The following is a 22,311-nucleotide window of genomic DNA, read 5'->3' as shown; positions in this document are numbered from 1 at the left end:
AAAATGTCTTTATATATGTCTTATATATAGAAACAACACATAGTCATATAGAAACAACACATAGTCATTACTAGTATCCACTTGGCTTGCTGTCTGTATATTGGAGCTTTTCCCTGGTGGATGAGAGTGTTCACTGGACCTTCAGATCAGGGAACAGTTCCTGGGGCGCCAAAACATATAGTGTGGGTGCGCTGCCAACACCCGGCAGAGGTCCCAGGAGAGCTTTGACAACGTTCCGAGGGAGACTGGGGACACTGAGTCTGAATGGATCATGTTCAGCACCTCCATTGGTGAAAGTCGTGCACTGAGCTCTGGCCGCAAGGTGGTTGGTGCTTGTCGTGGTGGTAACCCCTGAACCAGATGGTGGACACTGGAGGTGAAGGCAACCATCAGGCCTAAGAAGGTCCAAGCCAGTTAGCCTGTGGGACTTCAGAGGCAGCTGATAAGTACCGACAGGCCAGGCGGAATGCGAATTGGGCAGTGGCTGAAGGGGGGAGTTCAGAGAGGCCATGGAACTGCCTCGAAGAGATTCTAGCAAACCGTCAGGCGACTCAGAAGGGAAAAGCGGTGCTCTAGCTGCACCGTATATAGTGCGGGTGAAGCGCTTGACTTCAACTGAGAATATTATTTGGTGGTGGAAGAAATACTTGAGGAGCTCCTTAATCCCACTGACACTTCTTCAGTAGATGAAGCAGAGTCTGGGTACGAGCGGGACGACTCGTTCATCAACGGGGCAAGGTAACTGAGGCAGTTAAACAACTTCCTGTGGCAAGGCCACTGGAGTGGACAAGGTTCACCAGAGGCCATAGGTAAGGGTAGGGACGTAGACTGACATATGTTGCATATGAGTCTTCGCCATGTGAGGACAGCATACAGTAAACACAAAGACATTTTGCCCTTCAATGACTTGGTAACTGATTATTTAGAAACACAACCTGATTTTGTATTTAGCTGATGAAAGTCACAAAAAGCAAACATGCACTATGAAAAATGCCTGAGCATTTTTTGTGTTGACTGTCACATCTATTTTATTTTTTGCCTATAGCACATTTAAAGAACAAAGGCTGTCTTTTAAAGCGACAGGCACATATATATTCCTGGTCTCCAAAAACAAACACTATATAAGAATTTGAAAGGTGTGTTTTGTTGTATTAACTAATTGTGGAAAGTAAAAAATGACAGTGATTTAGTGCTAATTACAATGGGTTCAGAATTTGCAAATTAATGCTGATTCAAGCCATAAGTCATGACACACTACTCTCCCTAATCTGCCTTTATAAGTTAAAAGTATTAGTATTGGTATCAGCGAGACTGGCCCTGTGTTTACTTGGTAGCAGATCGTTGCCAAGTAAATAAGTATGGCACAGTTCTACATTCAACTGACAACATATTTTTAGATAATGAACGACATCTATCCTTATAAAGAATTACTTAGAGTATGATTCAGTATTAATAAGAACATGTGCTCATTTTGCGCAAACAGAAATTCTTGCTTAATGTTGAGAAATGGATGAAACCTATGATTTCCTCAATCCCCACAGTACAGCATCTGGTTTGATTTGACAAAGTAAGAATGACAAACTGTGTTGTAACGTTATTTTGTACATAGCCAAAGTTTTCATACACAAAAGTAGGATTACAAAATTGCCAAAATTGTTATTTTCTTACATGAACTGAAATGATATATTAAACCTTTAAAATTACTTTAGGGTAATAAACCACAAAACTGTGTGATATTTTAAAGCACCTTCCCACTGATTTGGATATCTGAGATAAAATGTATCTCCCCTTGTTTTTTTTTCTCTCTTCCCAGTGTGACATTTAATTTAATATTGTGGCGGACCACCAGGTGGCTCCACTCACACCCAAGTTGAAGGGAAGTGCTGGGGTGGAGATTTTGGCGCTTACTATATGTGAGGTTCTGAGAGTCAGTTAATAAAGTTGGAGTGAGACACTGAGACCTCTCCTGTCGTTATTACATACCTCCACAATATCACATACTGTTGATGTGCTTGCATCTGTGTAGCAGTCTGTATTTTGCATGTTTACATTGTTATAGTAATCACTGTTCTCTCTGGCAATTGATTGCGTCTTTTGACAGTAATTGCCATATTTGTATTTGTGCTTGAAACATTAAAAATTTATTTAAAACAAACAAACAAACAAACCTCCACACACAAACGCCGTTTTGTGTCCTCCTTTTATTTTGAAAGGTCCGATCAGCTTCCGTTTTTTTGATGAGTCCGTCCCCTGCAGCGCCACCTGTCTGCCGATGCTGTTGTTTGTTAAATCGTCGCCGTGGAGGGGTTGCGGAGGAAGGAGCTGAGACCAGCGGAGATTTTAAATGCGCCTGAGCCCGTAGCGCACAGGCGGAGCGCGGGAGGCTTGTGTTGGGATCGACAGATGACAACAAACACACTGAAGCACCGCTAAGCGCTCGAAGATGGGACAGACACAGTTGTTGTTGGAAGCGCTCCATATCGCCATGAACACGGCTTCATTTGTTTTCGATTACCTGCAGCCTGCAGCTCGGACCGCTTAAACTTCAGCTTGGTATGAAGCTACGTTATGCGACTTTTCTGTATATTATTATTAGATATCATATACATGTTTTATATACCTGCATGGCGCAAACGCAGTAGGTTTTTTTTTTATATATATACAGCCTAATTTTTAATTTAATTTAATACACATTTTTATTTTGACCTAAAATAAGAAAATTGGTTCTTGTCGTTATAACCACGGTGTCCTCGCCTTCTGGGGAAATACCCCAGTTATAATGCGTAAATTCTCCATTAATCAACGCGACCGTCTGTTTGCTGCCACTCGCAGGCTGAAAGCAGCTGATCTGCTCACCACTCACAGTCCTGTTATTTCCATCTGGAGCTGATGATATGAGAGGCTGCTGGAGGCGGTGATGGAGCTCCAGGAGTTGAGCTGGCTGTGCCTTGTGGGTCTTTTCCTCTCCTCTTTGGTCATCGTGCTGGGATGGTTGTTCCAGTACTCGCTGACTGTGTTGCGGTTGTGGAGAGCCAAGAAGGCAGCAAAGCGACACAGCCGAGACCCAGCCTGGAGGCAGCACCCCAATAAGAGCTTGGCCGGAGCTTTGTGGGGATTCCTGCTGAAGCTCCGCTCCGGCCGGGATGGACGACCCACATCTGAGGCCGGGGTTAAAGGCTTGTTGACCTCTCTGTTCTCCTTCAAGTCCTTCAGGGAGCTGTTTCAGAGGACCTGGATCAAGGCTCTGAACGAGCAAGCTTGCAGGCATGGGGTGAGTTGAAATCTTTAAGCTTTTAATACATCATATTTAACAAGAGAGCTGATTAATCATGATGCCAGTGTGTGTGCACAAGAGGTTACTCCATTAAGTGGAGGCATAAATAGTTAAGCAGGAGCTGATACAGTCGGTGTGCCCATGTGCAGCTGGAAGTGTGTGTGTAGGCAGAGGAGGTGGAGTTGTGGCAGTTGGAGTGTCTAATCGGTAAGAGGATGGGGGGCAGAGCCTTGCGTAACAGCTCTGATTTAATGCACAAAAGAGTGGAGACGCAAGAGCAGTCAGCACAGCCACAGTAACACCCACACCTCATAAAAATAGTCTTATACCCTCATGGGAAGAAGTAGATGTGTGTTTGATCAAATCGGGAAAGAGGCAGAATGAAAAGAATGGCTGTGTCACCCTCCCTTCAGCTCGTAACCTTGGCCATCAGTTAGAACGCAGCCTAACGCATCAATGTTTGATTCAGTGGGTTCAGCACTGGAGACAGCCTGCCACTTTGTGTCCAGTGTCCCTAAAGGTCTTTCTCCCTTTAAGTCGTTCTTTCATCTGTGTGAATCAAAGTCAGACAGAGGTGGCTCCTCTACACCCCCCACTTTTAAAACCGTGTGTGTTTATCGAGAGATGAGTTGGCGGGGAGTTTAAAGGGGTCAGACAAGATCAATCACATGCATTGCACATCTGTAACAAACAGCACTTGTTTTCTGATTCGTGAGGGTCACCTAACCTTTGTTGATTGAGAGCTCATCTGCAGATGTCCAGAATAAACATCTTCCATAGGAGAGCATTTATTCAGAAATAATACCATTAAAATTATTACATTGCAAGTATTTGGTTTTCTTTAAAAGATGACCTGTTTTATTTCAGGCACCTTTTCTTGTGACCCCAGACTGACCCCATGAGTTGGAATCAGGGCCTCACCATCTGTTTCAGGTCATTAATGGCATTATGTGACAGATAAGAATGTAAACATCTAAATGAGAGCACAGAGCTTTGAAGACTGCTTGCCTTGCGTTTCTTTGAATTGGAGGTACAATCACAGTCACTTTATTAGGTACACCTGCTCAGCTATATCTTATTATCTTGTTAGCCAATTAAATGGCAGCATTTCGGCATGCAGATATGGTGAAGACAGCCTGTTGAAGTTCAACCTGAGCAATCTGAGTGTTTGCTGAAGGTAAAAATGCCTTTTTGATGCCTGAGGTCAGAGGAAAATGGTCAGACTGCTTCAAGCTGATAGAGGAGTAGCAATAATGCAAATAGCAACTTGTTACAACCAAGGTGTGCAGAAGAGCATCTCTGGGCTACAGCAGCAGAAGACCACACCAGGTCAGCTAAGAACAGGAATCTGAGGCTACAGATTATATAGGCTCTGGTCTGATGAGTCTCAATTTCAGCTACAAAATTTGGATGGTAGGGTCACAACATGAAAATCCATCCTCCACTGTATGAATGGGATATTGTCTTAGCACACTTTGAGCCCCTTAGTACCAACTGAACATCATTTTTAATGCCACAGCCCATTTAAGTATTGTTGATGATAGTGCATTATCCTGGAAGCAACCATGTCACAAAGCTCAGAACATCTCAATCGGATCTCTTGAACACGACAATGAGCTCACTGTACTCGAATGACCTCCACAGTCACCAGATCTCAACCCAACAGAGCGCTTTTGAGATGCAGTGGGAGAGTCACATCATGAATGAGCAGCGGATAAATCTGCATCAACTGCTATCATGTCAACATGGACCAAAATCTCTGAGGAATGTTTCCAGCCACTTGTGGAATCCATGCTACACAGAATTTGGGCAGCTCTAAAGGCAAAAGGTGTATCTAATAAAGTGGCAGAAAAGTGTATCTTCTCTGCACTTTGTACATGTTTTGTATGCAGGAGTAAGTCTGTTGAGCTTTCGATACCTGCTTTCATATAACCCCGTTTTGTGCTGATAGTCAGAGGTCCCTGTGGTGTAGTGGATTGTTTTTCTTTACTATATTGCTGTCAGCCGAGTTATCTCACTATGACCTCGGCTGGCTGATCTGCTTTGACCTTTGACACTCTCATTTACTAAGACACTCAAACGCTGAAGTGAACCTTGGGTGAGCCTTTAGTGGCAGTTTCCAGGTGCCGAGCGTGCTGTATTTACCTTCATAAAAAGTTTTATGATTTTACAATAATTCAAAGATAAAAAGCACCGTCACCTGGCTGTAATTGCTCATAGCTAATTTATAGTCACATGAACTGTGTGTGTGTGGTCTGTGACCCCTGTACCAACTTATGAAATGCTTTCAGACCATAGTGAAGGGACTTTGAGTTAGACTAGAAAGGTGCAGAAAAAGGGTGAATAAAGTGTCTGAAGTTCACTGGGAGGTGATTTTATAACACTGGGCAAGCAAGTCAATGTTGGAGGACACAGAGACGAGCTGGCTGTGTGTGTTTGTCCATGGGGTGTTTAGTTTGTGAGCCGAGTGTGTGAACCAGAGCTTCCCGAGTTCATTCATCACAATAAAATATCTGCTAGTCATACTGTCTGCAAACACAGCAAGCTGTTGTTCTAAATGTGTCTGGGCCATATGCAAATCAATGTTAGTTTCTTAATGAACCTTTGAACATTACTCTTAAGTACCAAATCACCAGTGTGCCTTGTTTCAAAGACAAACCCACAGGATGTAATCTAAGAAGCAGTCTTTGTCTTGAAGCTTAAGGGGCACATGCTTCGGTCTCCATAGTGTCTTTTTTACCATCAACAACAGGTGCGTTGGATGTGACACTATTCAATTGTTCATTATTAAGTAGCATCGTGTTCTATTAGCCAGTTAACTGCGTCTTAGCTGTATTATGTTCACCTCCCACGTAAAAACCAGACTGGAAAAACCTGCTGTAAGGAGCCGTGGCGATACGGGAAGCATTAAGTGGCAAGAAACTTGTCGCCTCGCATTCTTTGCTTCTCGCATACAGCGAGGCTCTGCCACCTGCCAGGCAGGTTTCTGTGGCCGCTCTGAAAACAGACACGTGAACATATATTACAGTCCCAAAGACTCATATTCTCCTCTGACGTGCATGATTGTGTTTCTACATCGGGCAAAACATGAGCTTCCCCGGAGGAACACAGCACCGGGGAAGTGGTGCTTCAGTGTCATCGTGGGGATTAGTACGCAAATCCTTTATAGCATTAACCTAAGTACTTTTCCGGCACTTAAGATTGATGGTGACAGAGGTCTTTAAATAATTACTATGCTGAAATTTATCCAAATAAAGGCAAGCTGACTGAGCATGCAAGGTCAAGTTGGAGCAACAGAACGGGTTCGTCAAACCTCCTGCCAGTCAGCAAGTTGTATTTTTATGATTTATTATTTCCCAATAATTATTTTAATATATATGTACTAACAGACCCCGAAAATTCCTGTGGAGATAAGCCCCAGTTAGCACTGATGGTCCCATTTCATCTGTTAAAAATGACCAGATTAACAGTATTTCTTTCATTTATAATAAAACTTCCTTCCTGTTGTATTTTATCACGAAGTGTATAAAAGAGGTGGACCATCATACATAAACTGGCATTAGGATGTCATCCTGTTGTTTCTTTGGAGCCTGATTATAGACTTTGAAGACTCGAAGTTAACAAACAACCTCATAAAGTTAAATGAGTGAGGAATAAGGTCACTGTCTTATAGCTTCTATACAGCTGAACGTCTTTTTGAGAGTCAAAGAATCAAAGCTTAAGTCATTTCCGCAGCTTTATTTTCAGACCTGGTGGTTACATTAATTTTTTTCATACAGTGTATGAATTTTATTTACATTACCTAGCCAGGGCTAAACCCCTGTTTGCCACTAACTACACAGCTATGAGCTGGTGGCTCTGTTGTGTACCTCACTTGAAGTCAGGAAACAACAAGTTTGAGAATGTGCCTCAGCTTAATACAGGAAAAACTGGTTTTATACTCAAATTATGAACTAAAATAGTTGAAATGACAGGCATTGTGATCTAGCCTGCTATTGTGACCTTACCACATAAAGTTTTTAAGACTTTGCTGCTCTCGATTGTGAAAGTTGATATTTTAGAATGCAGGTTTTTGGTTTGATGCACTCTTAAATGTTGAAAAGAGATCACTGAAACAAAAAGTGCCTTAAGGTCTTTTTTTTCCTGATATCTTCCTACGTGTCAGCGACGCGACTGTGCAGTTTTGAACATCCCTCATCCCGGACGGCTGACTCTGGCGTGCTTGTCGATATATTGTTGACTACAGCGGGGAGTGATGTAAGGCCAGGAATCATTTTGCTGTTTCGCTCATTTTCAGTGTTGTCACAGTGCTCTGCCCTTGTAGCAAAACATTCCAGAGGGCAGACCCAACCCTGACCCTGATGTCCAGCATTTGAAACAGCATGATGAGACACACACACAAAAAAAAAGATTCAGAGGGCTGAGTACTGACACCGGGGTTTGGGTTTGTTACATAAACTGCAACAAATGCCTCATCCCTTTGTAGTGAGATTGCAGGATATTGAGGCAGCTAATGAGGACTTATTTAAATGTAATATGACTTGAAAGTACATTTGTGCTGCCGAACGGCACAGCTCAGAATGCTTATACTACTCAAATAGACTGTTGTGTGAGAAGAGAAAGAAGCTAGGCATTTTTCTTTTGCAGATACTTAAAGCCATGAGGTTTGATTTTCTGTGTCCTACACAGTATCTGATATAGATTAGAGAAGACGATTGCAAACCCAGGGTAAACAGGTGGAGCACCAGCCGTGCTTCATTCTTCTTCACGGTTTCGAAGATACACAGAGTCTACCTCTTGTCTCAGTAACTAATACTTGTTACCACCAGCTCCACCCCACCCCCTTCTCACGCGTCGTCTGTCCTTGTAGTCCAGCGAGGGCCCCAAGGCTTCATTACAGCTCATTGCTGCGATGTTAACTGAAGTACGTCATCTCTGATGTCAGATTCTAGTGATTTTTACATTCTGCACAATAATCTCGAATGCTTACTTCTAACACCGACTATAACTACATCTGATCTGACATGAATTGCGTAGCATGGTTTAATTTAAACATCGGCAGCAGCATGTCTGTGTTTTTGGTCTCTTCCTGTAGCTTTGGGGCGTATTCCCATTATGCAGACTCAGTTCTCAGTTGCCACTCAGGATATAATCTTGCCTCAGAAGAAATGACTTGATATGGAGCTACTCAGATGTCTCTGGCTGGATTAGTTTGTAGAGGAGTCTTGAAGGACTGGACTGGTCGGCCGCCCCAGACGTGCAGATCATAAGGCATCAGCAGCCTGTGTGTGCAGCTGACACATGCTGTCAAGCCATCATTACTGAGTGGTAGGGGAGGACAAAACGAGCGTACATCTGCAGGGAAGGAAGCTCCCTGTATATTCACAATCTGCAATTATAAAGAGTGTGGTGAATAGCTTGAGGACACAGTTCACTTCTTCTCCCTCTGAGAGCTGCTGGTAGATGATTAATGCCCTGTGATTATTCTCAAGTAGGTTCCTTCTTAACAACAGGGGACATTAAACACTCAGCACTGATTTGATACCATAGTGCAGGAAACCAACCTTTTCATCCTTTAGTCAGAGCTAATGATGAGCTCCATCTTCACCAGCCAGTTTTATTTGAACAGCCAAAATCTACTATTATGCCAACTTCTTTCTGAGGCTATGACTCAGCATTAAAATAGGCTCAGCTAATATCCAACATGTAAATTTAATAGTACCTGAACAAATTCTGAAGTGAAGATGGATTACTGGATCCTTAAGGCACTACTGTCTTTCCAGATTCACTGTAACTTTTTACAATTCTTAGGTATACTTTAGAAAAAAAAGTTTTAATGGGACTCGGTGCAGTCATGTAAAAAGCTAAGAACACTCCCTGATTCAGTAGTTTCTAAAAGAGTCTATAGCAGGAATAACTTGCAGCACTCGTTTTTTTTTAATCATTATCACTCTCTCACATCACTCTTGAGGAATTTTGGCCGACTTTGTACGACTGCTTCAGTCCATCAAGGTTTCCAGGCATTTGTTTATGCACAGCTTTCTTTAGATTGAATCGATTTGAGGTCTGGACTTCGACTGGGCTGTTAGAAAACCTTGGTAATTTTCTTTTTTCCCATATCATTACCCCTCCATCACCGTGCTCGGCAGTTGGTATGAGGAGTTTGTGCTGATATGCTGCATTAGGCGTTTTCCAAATGTGGCGGTGCATTTTGAGCAAACGTCTCATCTGTCCAAAGTTCACGAAATCTTGTGGTTTGTTCAGATGCGGCTTTGCAAAGCTAAGCTACCATGTTCTTTTTAAATAGGAGAGACTTTCTCCTGGCAACCCTTCCAAACAAGTTCCAAACACACTGGTTCAGTCTTTTTCTAGCTGTACTGTCATGAACTTTTAACATTTAACATGCTACCTGATGCCTGTAGAGTCTGAGGTGTAGTTCTTGGGTTTGTACAGTCTGAGCATTGCATGCTCTGACCTTGGGGTGAAAATGCTGGTATGTCCAGCAAAGTGTATTTGATTAGCAAAGTGCATTTGATCAGCATTTGATTAGCAAAGTGCATTTGATCAGCATTTGATTAGCAAAGTGCATTTGATCAGCAGCACCTGGCTGCTGGTTCCTTTCTTAATTCCTCTTAAGTTTTTTACAGGACTACTGTGAAACCTGTGAAAGCTTTCACATGGTGGGTGTTGTTTTGTTTTTTTTGTTGTGTTGCCAGTATTAACGGACACTTCACCGGGGCTGCCCTTTGTGACGGACTCTGTTTATAATTTTTATATGGCTCGAGGGTTGGGGACCGGTGCACTAATCCACGGAGCTGCCTGGGCTTAAATCACAATTGTGGTCGGCCATGAACTGTAAATTCAATAATGCATTTGCATGCATTTGTTCAGCACTGCCTTTTTTAGCCATATAGCACTTACGAGAGTAACTATAGAAATACGTGAATTGTACTATCATCCTTTTAGTATTAATAATAGTATTAATAGTAACCCAAGTTTTCACATGGTGGGTGTTGGACTATGGCTTTCCTAAAAGAGTAAAAAAAAAAGTAGTGACTGGGTGTTAAAGCCTAGTGGCTAGCATGTTAATCTCACATGCTAGCCATTTGGTTTTAGGAGAAACCTCAAGAACTCCCTCTCTTTGTACTCTCACTTCCAGATTTATAGCTTGTGGGATAATGAAGCAATAAAGCTGTAGGAAAAAATTGTAGACAATATAAAAAAATTATGGTCTTTTTAATGGCCAACAGGGAGCGACTCCTCTGGTTGCTAAGACTTCTAGGTGTGCCCGCTTGCTCTATTATGTCAGTAAAAACCTCAGCGTAGTGGCTCGTTTCAGGTATGTTAAATAGAACATGAAGTCCATTTTGTAAATTCAGTTCAATTCTAACATTTAGAAAGAACAATTATCTAGGATCAGCTTCAACTAATTAGCTAATGGGCTTACAGTTTCTTTTGTTTCTCAGTCAGATACACCCATAACCTGTCACATCCAATTTCAAATCACTAAGATGACAATAGAAGAAACTACTCAGATCGAGGCTTCATAGCAAGCAGTGGGTAAAGTCACAGTGGCTCCATCCATCTTTTATACTGTCTATACAAAAAATGCTAATTTTAGCTGCATTATTGATAGAAGAAGTGGAGACAGTAGATATAGTTCCATTTGTAGAGCTAACGGTTGTCTGTCTCTCCGTGTCCATCATGGTCCATCATAGGGCTGGACGGAGAGCTGTCCAAGGTGTAGCCCTCTGGCTGTTTTTAGTATGGCAGCATGCACGCATTCAGTTTGTTGACATTGCCCTCACACAGACCCTGTCTGTTATTTTGCCATTTTGAGTAATTACATCAATAATAATTTTCATGTTTTGTTTTTTTTTCCTGTGCATGAACATTGTAATTTTCCAATCGTGCACCTTGTTATAGCAGGAAGCTCAGATAACATAAAATATAGGGAAGGAAAATGAGGGTCATCAGAAGCCATGGGGTAGTGTATTTCTGGTTGACCCACATGCTTTTCAGAGGCGTTCAGCCAGTTAGACCCAAAGGGGGGGATGCTGACAAACCTGAAGTGACACTATGGATGTCCTCAGGAACTGTCTCTACCCAGAAATACCCCTCACGTACACTCTGTTGAGCAGCGGTGGATCACAAGGACAAATCAGCGGCCATGCTACTAGCACTGCTCTCTCCATGACAAAATGAGGTCTGTAGCCTCTGCCAAGGAGGATACAAAACACCACAGTGCAGCAGATGGCTCCTTATAAAGCCAATGGGTGTAAACTCCCTGGAAGGAAGAGAAACCATAAACCTACTGCTAATTAGATATTCTATTAACTCGCTAAAATACAGTAAATGATAATGGCTGAATATTTTCCCATAATAATTTTTCAGGTGTATCTTACAACAAACCCAAAAAAGGATAGTGCTGGAAAAAAGATAAGAATAGAAAATGATTTTTAACCGAAATCATGAACAAAGCTGGAGCGAGCCAGCCTTCTTTTCCCTATGAATGATGAGTGATTGACACATGCTGGCAATATTTTGCTGCCATGTTTACTGAAGTCATTTGGAAAAGAAAAAAAAAAAAGGAAATTTGTCAGTTTCCTTTCAACACGGATTAGCAAGTTTGATGCACACAAACACAAATCTGTGCTCTAAGTGCAGTTTGACTCGCCAGAAATCTGGCTATGGATTCAAGGGTGTCTTTTTTGTTTTCTGGTGGCGATCAAAGTGTGATGTCCTCATTTCACTCCAGGCGGCTTTGTTGCCTGTCTTCTTATATTTACTCTATAATTACACCAGAAGCCATCTAATACAAGCAAAATGTTGTAAAAGCAGTCTACAAAAATGGACTTTGCTGTGCCTTCCTCGTAATAATTTCTGCTAGATGACTCCGTTTAGTTCCACGGCAAAGATGCTAATGTGTCCGCCTGCAGCGACACAGACAGGGTTTAAGCTGTATTTCTCAATCTGATATATCATATTTGCTCTGCACTTTAAACCAAATGAACAGTTGGATGACTGAGCAGTTTTAGAGGCTCCAGCCAACTGAAGTAAACACAGCCGGTTGTACGCTGCGGTCATGTGACTGCAGTGTTAGTCCAGGGGAACCTACGTAAGCTTGCGGCATTGCACTTGGCTTCCTGCCCTTCTGGCTGCAATAAGTGACACACACACAGACACACACTCGCACGCTCACCACAAACTTTGTTATATCATCCTCCCACCTCTGCCCCGCCTCCGCTGTTGTGTTTGATACAGATTGGACTTGGACCTAGTGGAACATATGCTGTGACAATAGGGGATTTTGTTTTCTCGCGCTTCTCAGTTAAAGCTGTCCAGTAAAACAGATCTACTGGCACACACACACACACATAGTGATAGTAGGTCACCGCCGTGCCCGTGTGATTCTGCTGAATCTTTTCTTAAAACCGAGTTACTTCTTCCTCTTGTTAGGGCTGTCCTCCACACAGGAAAACGTGCCCGGCTGTAAGCTCGAGTAAGCACCGACTTGATAAATAGATGCTGCTACGAGGTCTGAGACATGGGGTTTTCTCAGCAGCCAGGAGCATTAAATCTCCCAACTTCTGAAGGATTACAAAAAAGGATTATATAAATGTATTATTAACACAATTATCACTACATGTGTTGGTTTTTTTTGTCAGTATTTTTGGACATTTTTCATCTGAGCCCACTAATCCATGCAGCTGCCTGGGCTTAAATCACAATTGTGGTCGGCCATGAACTGTAAATTCAATAATGCATTTGCATGCATTTGTTCAGCACTGCCTTTTTATAGCCGTATAGCACTTACAAGAGTGACTATAGATACATGTGAATTCTACTATCAGTCTTTTCACTTGCACTTTGGAATTTAAACACAAGAAAACGATCGCATAGTAATCGTCGTGGTTACTACAGCTATAAGGAACATTTTGGCTTCTGCAAAGACAGTGCGGTTGCTTTAACAGGGAAGTGTACAAACAGGAACAAACAGTAGTTCTTACTTTTTAAAGACTGCATTGGATGAGCAACATGTGAACGACACAGTCACTGTCTTATGTGAGTGTCTATCTAGGAAGAGCTATGTGAGCAGATACTGTTTAAATGCATTAAATACCAGGATTAATTAGCGTTTTACTTTATGATATGATCAAAGATCCATAAAGCAAGTTCCACATACCCAGCTGCTAGTCAGCTGCATTAAAGGCTGTATCCCTGCACTGTTACATCTTTTGTCATCTCCAAGTCTCTTTTCTCTTTCTCGTGTGTAATGTTTGGGACATTTTTCTCTTCCTCTGTCTCTGCCAGAGCTCCATTCAGATCACTTTTGACAGCAGCCTCCAGATAAGTGCTGCCTCTGCAATAGAAAGCGTGAGCTGCACTGACCAGTCAGCAAACCGAATGGTTAGTAATCTTTGCTTATACCTGTGACATCTGGAGCAGTGCATTTTGAGTGTATGTATGCATGAGTATTTGTCCTCCTCTCTTTTTCTTTTGCAGATTTTGCACTGTAATTGTTCAGTAGACAGGGTCACGTTACCCGTGACGGTCACCCAGCAGTCGCCAGCTGCCATTTCCATGGACACCTATCAGATCACTATAGCACCTGTGGTGGCAAAGGTACCTGAAGCACTGCACCTGGATTTTAGCAATTTGTACACGGGAGACCAGACCTCTAAAAAAACAAATGTCAGAGCGTGATTTGCATTGTTATTCAAATGTGAAAATTTACACAGACAGTCGCATGTCATCTGTGCCCTCATCGCAGTGGTCATTAAATGTGAAATGCTTTTCTGTTACCTGATGCATTTTAATGTAAGACAATTATTTATTAATGACAATTTGCTGCACAGAGAATATCTATTGTTATAACTGCCTGTTACTATTTTCTTACCGTCCCTGCCCCCCCTGCTCCGTCTACCTCCATCAGGTTGTGGCGTGCCTGGAGGAGGTGGAGGATGAGGGGCTGCTGATATCCTGGAGTCTTTCCAAGCAGCCGTCGTTTTCTCTGACCGTGTCTCCATGCAAGCTGCAGAGACGGGTGGGAACGCTTACCGCTAATGGCACTAATTTGATGTCACTGCTGTCAGTGACTGTCACATTTTTCAAATTAAAAGCATGCGTGTGTTATTAAAAAAGGAAACGCACATTAAAAAATTTCCCGTAGCTAATTTGTCTTCTTCGTAAATCAGCATGCGCTGTTTTGCATGCAAGTGACTTTCCAGCCCATTAAACCCAAGATTAGTCACGAAGGAAGTGCCGTCCTTTAATATTGTTATATAAATGGGCATGCCATTAAATGCCATTTGTCTGAGGAAGTAACAACGTTAATAAAATAAAAAGGAAACAAATACTTAGCACAAGACATTGTGTTGACTAATGACATCCACCATACGGGAATATAAAAAGCCTGTTTTATACGGCAAGCCCAGCGTGAGTGAAGTATTAAGGCTGGTTCAGCCCCCCAGAGGTGAAAATGCTCTCAGATTAAAGCTGCAGTATTTTTTTTCCTCTGGGATCCTGTTAGAATGAGATGAAATAAATAAACCCTCAATTTGTGGCTGTAGTTAGTTCGGTTCAGCGGGTGTTGGTTAACTATCACTGAGTAATAAGTGTGCTTTTTTTCTTCTTCACAGTGCACTGAAGGTGAAGCAGACATAGACACAATTAAGGGTCTGATAGAAGATACTCTGTTCAGCACTCAGCCAGCCATGGTCCTCAATCTCAGGACGTCCAGTCCTTTGGTGAGAAATTTACTGCCTTTAATGAGACAAATTAACTAAAAGGTGTATAGATTATATAATAAAATAGATGATGTGCTTAAAGCTGTTTCACTGTTGAGCTCTCCACCCCCCTTTCTGCACACTCCCAGGCCCCCATGGACAGTCTCTCAGTGGGATTGAACTCTGTATCCCAGAGTGTCTTGGTGAGACGACTACTCCTCCGGCAGCTCAGGGCGACCTTAAGTAAAGGTCAGATATTTTCCCCCAGCGTCAGATCATTTCCGCACAGCTTCCTGCTGATTACCGAAGTCTCACTGCGTCATTGTGTGTTTTGCAGGTCAGTGGTCTAAATCAGGGGAGCTGTGCTGTGTCCTGAGCCTGGACCAACCGTCTACAGAGAGAACAACCCGCTTCCTGCCTGTGCCCAGCAGTGCCAATGCTGCACTGGAATGGAGTGAAGATATTACTCTGTAAGCTGCCGTGTTAGAAAGCAGATTCATGTTAGATTCAGGGTGTAATGATTGTGATGCATTTGCAGGTCACCTATTGGCCTCATTTGCAGCCCTCGTTTTATTCCTGCGCTTTGCTAGAGCAGCTTTGCATGATTCACAGTTTAAAATAATCCTCGTCTTTTCTGATTGGCTGCCCCTTACAACCAGAAGGTCTGAACAGCAGGTGGTGGAGCTGCTGTGCTCACAGCCAGAGCTCTTTCTCACAAATCCAAGAGTAGAAAGAAATGTCTGAAACTGGGTGTTAAGCCTGGTCTGAAGACTAGACCTCATTATGAAACTTTTGTTTTGGGGATCTTTTATTTTAATGCTCCAATTCAGATTTAGCAACATCAGAATTTCTTGAGCCCATAATGTCACAGTCACAATCAAGTAGTTAAAATATTTTTTGTATTAATATTAATGTTCCAGAGAAGTAATGGCTGTAGAAAGAAACTTATTTAATTGAAATAATAATACTTGGATAATGGAGTTTCACTGTAATGCTAACTCATTTGTTTCCTGTGTTTGAAGGGAGCTGGGCCCAGAAACCAAAGAGCTGAGAGTGAGACTTCTGGAGCGGAGTGGCAAACGGGAACGTAAGGCATAGTTCAATAGCAATTTATTACTGGCTGCTGCTCAGAAAGCTGATCAGCAGGAACATATTACAGCTTAAGCAGAGTCATCAGTGCTGAAAATGCAGTATTGGCAGACTCACTGTCTTTGTTAGCATTTTGTGATGTCTGGAGAGGCTCGTTTTTTTTGGCCTCAGAACTACAGTAAAAGGAAAGACCTTTTTGCTTTTTGTACAATTGTTTATATTCTTTTTGTGTTTAAATGTGATTAGAATTCCTGCCGGGTCACGCCTCCATTGCTTTGGACATCCAGGGTAAAGTTCCCACTGGGCAGCACGTATTGTCCATGAGGTCCGGCCAAGACTCAACGCCAAACGCTGTCATCACCGCTGAGGTGAGTGACCAGACGAGTTAGATTTCTGTAAGAGTGTAGGGAGTGTTTGAAATTCTTACTTGTGCTTTGACGCAGAACGAAAGTTGCGTTACGGTTTATTATCTAGATCTGGACTTTATCAAAGATTCCCAACAAAAGAGGCAGTGTTGTGTAACAGCTGATACAAAATCCATTGTCATTCTTATAATCGCTGTGTCAGATCTCTTGTAGACTTTCCAGCAGCCATCCTGTTGCTCTTTTTTTGGCTTTCTTCTAGTCCACATTGTCTTTAAAGAGAGAGAAAATGAGAATAAACGTGCTTTGTCTCTGTGGGGTAACATTTCATTTGGCAAATTCTGTCATTTCTTAATAATTTAATTTCCAATTTATATATAGAGCCAAAGCACAACAACAGTCGGCTTAAGGTGCTTTATATAAGACCAACAATCAGGCAGTCGTTTTTGAGCAAGCACTATGTGACAGTGGGAAGGAAGAACTCCCTTTTAACAGGAAGAAACCTCCAGCTTGTACACTTTTTTTTTTTTTCCTCTTCCAGCTGTTGTACCAAGAAACAGAGGAGCCTAGCAGTGCCCACAAAGCTCTCCTACTTCGCTCCTCTCTCACTCCCACCAAGAAAGTTGACGTGGACCGAACCATCATGCCAGACGGAACCATCGTCACCACCGTCACGACGGTCCAGTCCCGACTTAAACTCGATCGCAGTCCAGGTGCGTTTGACAAAGCAAAGCATGTCACCAAACCAGGCAGGGCAGGTGCCTGATGAGGTTTTTTTAGTAGTGTCAATAATAAGAAATGAAATAGCAGCGTTCCCTTTCAGGTGACTCTCCGTTGCGTTCTCCGTCTAAAGTGGAGGTGAATGAGAAGAAACCCACCGTCCTGCCTGATAGCAGAAGCAGCAGCAGCCCCAACGCGAGCAGTGAGTTCTACCCTGAAAACCAGATTTGTGTTACATAACAGATGCAAAGTAGGATAAGCAACACGCAGCAGAGTAACACGAGTCGAGAGGAATGCACTCTGAGTACGCATCGTGCGCTCCGTGCAGGTAATCCTTTTCAAAAGCATCACATAACTCGCACACGGGCTGGAGTTGGGTGCTGTTTTTGGTGCACCGGGAAGCTAATCGCTGACACAAAACAGATAAAAGATAAGCACAAACTTATATGTAGTGCAACAGCAGTTAATTCAGCAATATATTTTAATAAAAATAGTACATGGTGGTCTGCTAGTATAGTGCTGATTTACATATTTGTGTTTTTTGTTGCTCAGAGAGCAGCCGCCTCTCTAATGGCCTGGATCCTGTTGCAGAAACCGCCATACGGCAGCTGACAGAGTCTGCGTCCAGAGCAGCACGGAAGACACCGACGAAAAGGAGCACGCTAATCATCTCGGGCGTGTCAAAGGTCAGAGAGTGAAAACGCCGTCTTTCTAGACACGTGCTTGGAGTTTGATTTGAAAACTTCGGCTATTTTGTGGTTATCAGTTACCTGTATAATGATTGATAGGAAATAGTCCAACCTTCAGTCTTTATATTAAATTAGCTGTAAGCCTTAATAACTGCTGTGACTGCTACTGGGAATCTACTGTAAAATACAACGAGGAGCCGGGCAGAATGAGTGTGATCTAAATTTAGTCCACAGCCCCCCCACTGGACCACTTTACAGAAGAATGAGAATCTTCTGACCTGATTTTTGCCCGAGAATCTTTGAAAACGTGTCAGGAGATAAGAAAGTGTGCTGATAATCGTGTATATTTGAATTTAATCGTCATATACGGGGTAAAAGCGTGTAATTTCAGTAGTGACATCTATTTCTCTGCTTCAGGTTCCACTCTCTGAAGATAACTGTGCATTATCAAGTGGCTACGCTGCAGCCATGGACGCAGCCATGCACGGCAACCATTACGGGTCAGGGCGTCACCATGACCCAGATGAAACCACGCCCTCTGACGTATCAGAGCGTCCTTCTGTGGACGATGTGGAATCAGATACTGGCTCCACTGGTGCCTTGGAAACCCGGAGTCTCAAGGATCATAAAGGTAACGCAGGCAGTCTGTGCTGTAAAGAATCAGAGGTCCAGTTCTCAGTAACGTCTCGCAGAAAAGCGTAACTGTAAAAACATTATTCAGCTATTGAAATATTCTGTAAATTATTCAAATATGTTTCTTTTTTTGTAATTAAAGCAGAATTTCATGAGCAGGTTTACATTTTTTTCAGTCTCAAAGACGTTTTGCTTTTAGATTTAATTTTCATGTCTCACTGTTTTTTTTTTTTATATTAATAACGGCACAGTGTATCTTATATGCAAACAAATATGTCATAGCCTTAGGTAACATCAGGACTTCAGGTTCAATTCACAGATTTACCACAGTCAGTTCCTCTACTGCTGCTGCCCTCTAGAGGCCATACTTCAGTATCTACAAAGCCAAACTAATGTGTGTTTGTTTGTAATTTAATTTATTTTTTTCATGCAATATAATTAAATTTGAATGGTGAGGCAGAGGAGTGGGAGAAGCAGTAATAAGTAAACTAAGCCACTCCTCATTTCTTTATATTTTGCTTCCCAGTAGCCAGACTTTGCTGTATTTTTTTTTTTTTAACAATAGTTATGCGACCTTTCTGAAGGTCTTTCAAAGTTTTCTTTGGACGTTTTCTGCTTCTTCACTTATTTTCAGTCCAGTTCTTGTACCGGACTGTTTTCAGAGGAATGTTTTTTTTCTTTTAGTTTGGTAAGCTACGTTACACTGACCTATGAATTGCTCAAGCAAAAAAAGGCTCCAAACTCTTGTCAGTGCTGCGTCTACACATGACAGAGAACTTAGAGAGCCAGTTTTAGATGATGTCTTCAAGCACTTTGTTATCAGCAGCCTGTCGCAAAAATGCATGGATTGTTTGTCATGTATGTTGTGAAATAATTGAAATCATTTGTGAAACTAGTAGTAACTCCACGATGTGTTTCCTGCAGTGGGCTTTTTGCAGAGCGGGACGAAGCTGCTTTTCCGCAGAAGACATCGAGAGAAAGAGTCCTGCCTCAGCCAGTCCCACGAAGACATCTCCAACTTGGGCAATAACTTCACCGCCGCACCAAACATCAGCCGTAAAAAGTCTGGCAGCTTCTCCCGGCGCCTCATCAAACGCTTCTCCTTCCGCTCTTCTGGCAAATCAAAAGGCAAGGCCGCCAACGGAGGAGCAAGCGCACTGGATAACTAATTCCCGAGGCCAGCAGACATGGACACGAGTCATCCTGAGAGCGTTCTCTGTTATCGCTACACTTCAGCACGGTCTTTGACAGGCTGAGCGCCCCAGGTGGGTTGTCAACTGCACAGCTTTACAGGAGGATACCTCTGGGAGGGCTCCCCTCTGGATAGAAATTATTGCACTTTCAGGACAGAAGTCTCATTTAATCACATCGCTGACTCTGAATTGTTGTTAAATTTGAGGAGAAATCTGCTGCTCTGTGGAGGAGACGGGAATAGCTACAAAGAAATGTTCCACGCTTCTGGGATTGTTGGACTGGCACTGGTGGTGAAAACGCTCCAAAACATTTTAATGATGTAAAATGCCACTATGCTCTTGGTTGCACTTTTGACTTTTTATTTTTTTTAACAGCACATGTAAAAATGTGCTGGTTGTTAAAGTGTAATTTATTAATATGTTGGACTCATTAAACAAGTGCTATTTATTTGAACCCCCTACAACTAATCATCATAGCTGCATTACACTATAATATAGAGACATTAAGGTGTGTTTTCCATACAAATGTAATTTTCAACACATAGTTTAAGTAAGTTTAAAAAAAATGTCTTGATCTAGCTATAATGTCCATCCATGATTGCTTCGACATTGGTTTTAGAATAATGTTAAATGTTGTATCTTATATAAAAACCCGAAAAGATCATATTGTACTTTTATTTTGACAAAGGTGCTTTCTCTGGAGTATCATATCTTCACTTTGCTTTTGAAAATCTAACCAGCCACCTTATTTATCAAGCCAGAAGGTGATTTTTAGACTTTTGAAAGTCTCGCAGTCTTCTGTCGGGGGAAAACAGCAACGCGATCAGGCGTGCTCGCCTCTTCTCGTTCTTCTACAGAATTCATTGTTGTAATAGCTATCATTACTGTGCAGGACATGTTGTGTTAAATGCCTCAAAAGGGTTGCGGGTGAAATCGTTTGCAGAGAATGCTGCCATGTGATTAGTTCCTAATAATGAACTAATATAGCAAAGCATTTCCTGTGTGAACATTTGGGATTGTTATGATAATGTAATATTTTTTAGATATATGTACGTCACGCTAAAATATTTCTGCAGTTTATATTTAAAAAGGGAGATTGGTGTGTCTCAGTGTTCACTAATGCTGCGCTCAGGCAAAGCAAGAGGACTCGGTGTGGGTTAGAGTTGAAATACGGTACTCAGGGTTTTAATGAAATCTACTAGCAGCCACGGGGTTTAAGAAAGCATTTGCATACTTTGAAGGCAAATAGATCCAGTATGTGAAGTTGTACATAGGTTTTAGGGCCAATTGAGTCTTGTCTGAAAACATGAAAATAATCTTTTAACTGACTGCATTAACTATGAGACTTCAGAAAAACCAAACTTAATAAATGGTTGTTTTTTGAAATTATAATTTTTTTTAATAAAAGGATTTTGAAATGCTGAAGAAGAGAACAAAGCCTCTTCACCGTCTAAAGGCACATAAAGCAAACGTTATGAATAAAGAATTGTGGCTGTATTGTGAAACAAAAAGTGGCTGCAAAATTGATGACTTCTGTTATATTTTAAATATTTAATTTATTGCAAATAAATTATTTTTTAAGCATCATCTTTGTACCTGAGTCCGTTCATTGTATTTTCAATAACCCATAAAAGGTTCCTTTTTATGATGCACTTGCAGGTCTGTGAAGGCGCATGGGCTACAGCGTAACATTAAAAGAACATAACTTTCTGTACCTGCAATTAACTTACATGTACTAATAAGTTTGCTTTCGTGAGGCTCTTCACTGCATTTCATTGTCTTCGCTGACTAGTAACACCAGAAGGGGCCCAAGAGTTTTTGGGGACTTACTTCTGTGGCTTTTAAACCCTAAAACACGCTGCACCAAAAATTGGTCCACCCCAAGGATCGGGTCCCCCGACATAGTGTAGAGAGTAACATAGTGTACTCTGTTAAGTGCCAGGAAGATTGCCAAACAACCTCTGGCAAAGTGGATGGCACAACACAGAAGAGCTACCTGGTCAGGCCAGGACTCTGCAGTCTATTTACACCTACAGGCCAGTGGACACTCTTTCAATGATGAGGACGTAACCATCCTGGACAGGAAGGAGCGCTGGTTTGAGCGGGGAGTCAAGGAGGCCATTTACGTGAACAGAGAAAGACCATCTCTGAATTGAGGGGCCTAACGGTACATCTTTCACCACCGTATAATGCTATAATTGCAGCCATTCCCCAACTCTCTGTGAATGGTAACCATGGCCATTGATCAGTGGGCTTTAATCAGTGGTTGTTGATCAATGGTCATGAGAATTTGCATAATAATGATGAAGGAACTGACCTCACAGCCCATTGTTCCTTCAGTGGGCTGGTTTCAGTCATTATGCAGATGTACTGTTTATAACATAGGTGTCAAACTCTGGCCCGCGAAGCCATACCAAATTACTATTAGAGCTGGCTTACTGGTATTATACAGCTAATATATATATTGTTTAGTATTAAGCTTTGCTTGTTCCATATTCAGTTTTCCAGCAAAACTTATTTGAGTCCATAAGAAAAGATTCATTCATAAATCTGGAGGAAGATTTTTTTTTCAATAAATATTAATGTTAGCCCGCGACTTTGTTTCAGTTTTGAATTTTGGCC

The 22,311-nt window shown here is 42.0% G+C and overlaps 1 protein-coding gene across 2 annotated transcripts; it reads left to right on the top strand.

The window, feature by feature from the left end:
- The first annotated feature begins 1,764 nt into the window (after positions 1 to 1,764).
- On the top strand, positions 1,765 to 21,276 carry c2cd2l (c2cd2 like). 2 transcript variants are annotated; one of them, XM_084942097.1, is made up of 15 exons: positions 1,765 to 2,553; positions 2,833 to 3,271; positions 13,589 to 13,684; positions 13,781 to 13,900; positions 14,211 to 14,321; positions 14,917 to 15,024; positions 15,153 to 15,252; positions 15,341 to 15,473; positions 16,026 to 16,090; positions 16,339 to 16,460; positions 16,996 to 17,167; positions 17,278 to 17,376; positions 17,766 to 17,860; positions 18,281 to 18,494; positions 19,421 to 21,276. In XM_084942097.1, exons 2-15 carry the CDS (start codon positions 2,918 to 2,920, stop codon positions 19,663 to 19,665), a joined length of 2,034 nt encoding a protein of 677 aa, XP_084798223.1. In that variant the 5' UTR covers positions 1,765 to 2,553; positions 2,833 to 2,917; the 3' UTR covers positions 19,666 to 21,276. The 2 variants fall into 2 exon arrangements, with proteins under 2 accessions (XP_084798223.1, XP_084798222.1); XM_084942096.1 differs by having other exon boundaries at positions 1,767 to 2,553; positions 17,727 to 17,860.
- The last annotated feature ends 1,035 nt before the right edge of the window (positions 21,277 to 22,311 follow it).

Source organism: Perissodus microlepis, chromosome 10, assembly GCF_051167445.1.
Source record: "Perissodus microlepis isolate ML-2025 ecotype Zambia chromosome 10, ASM5116744v1, whole genome shotgun sequence".
Classification (NCBI taxonomy): Eukaryota; Metazoa; Chordata; class Actinopteri; order Cichliformes; family Cichlidae; genus Perissodus; species Perissodus microlepis.
The sequence above is the reverse complement of the archived record's forward strand: the minus strand, read 5'-3'. Positions and strand labels throughout refer to the sequence as shown.

Excerpts from the sequence above, each read along its gene's own strand:
- c2cd2l (XM_084942096.1), top strand. The coding sequence starts at position 2,918 with ATGGAGCTCCAGGAGTTGAGCTGGCTGTGCCTTGTGGGTCTTTTCCTC. Across the intron at positions 16,091-16,338 it reads GCGGAGTGGCAAACGGGAAC|AATTCCTGCCGGGTCACGCC; the intron begins GTAAGGCATAGT and ends AAATGTGATTAG. Across the intron at positions 17,168-17,277 it reads TAAACTCGATCGCAGTCCAG|GTGACTCTCCGTTGCGTTCT; the intron begins GTGCGTTTGACA and ends GTTCCCTTTCAG.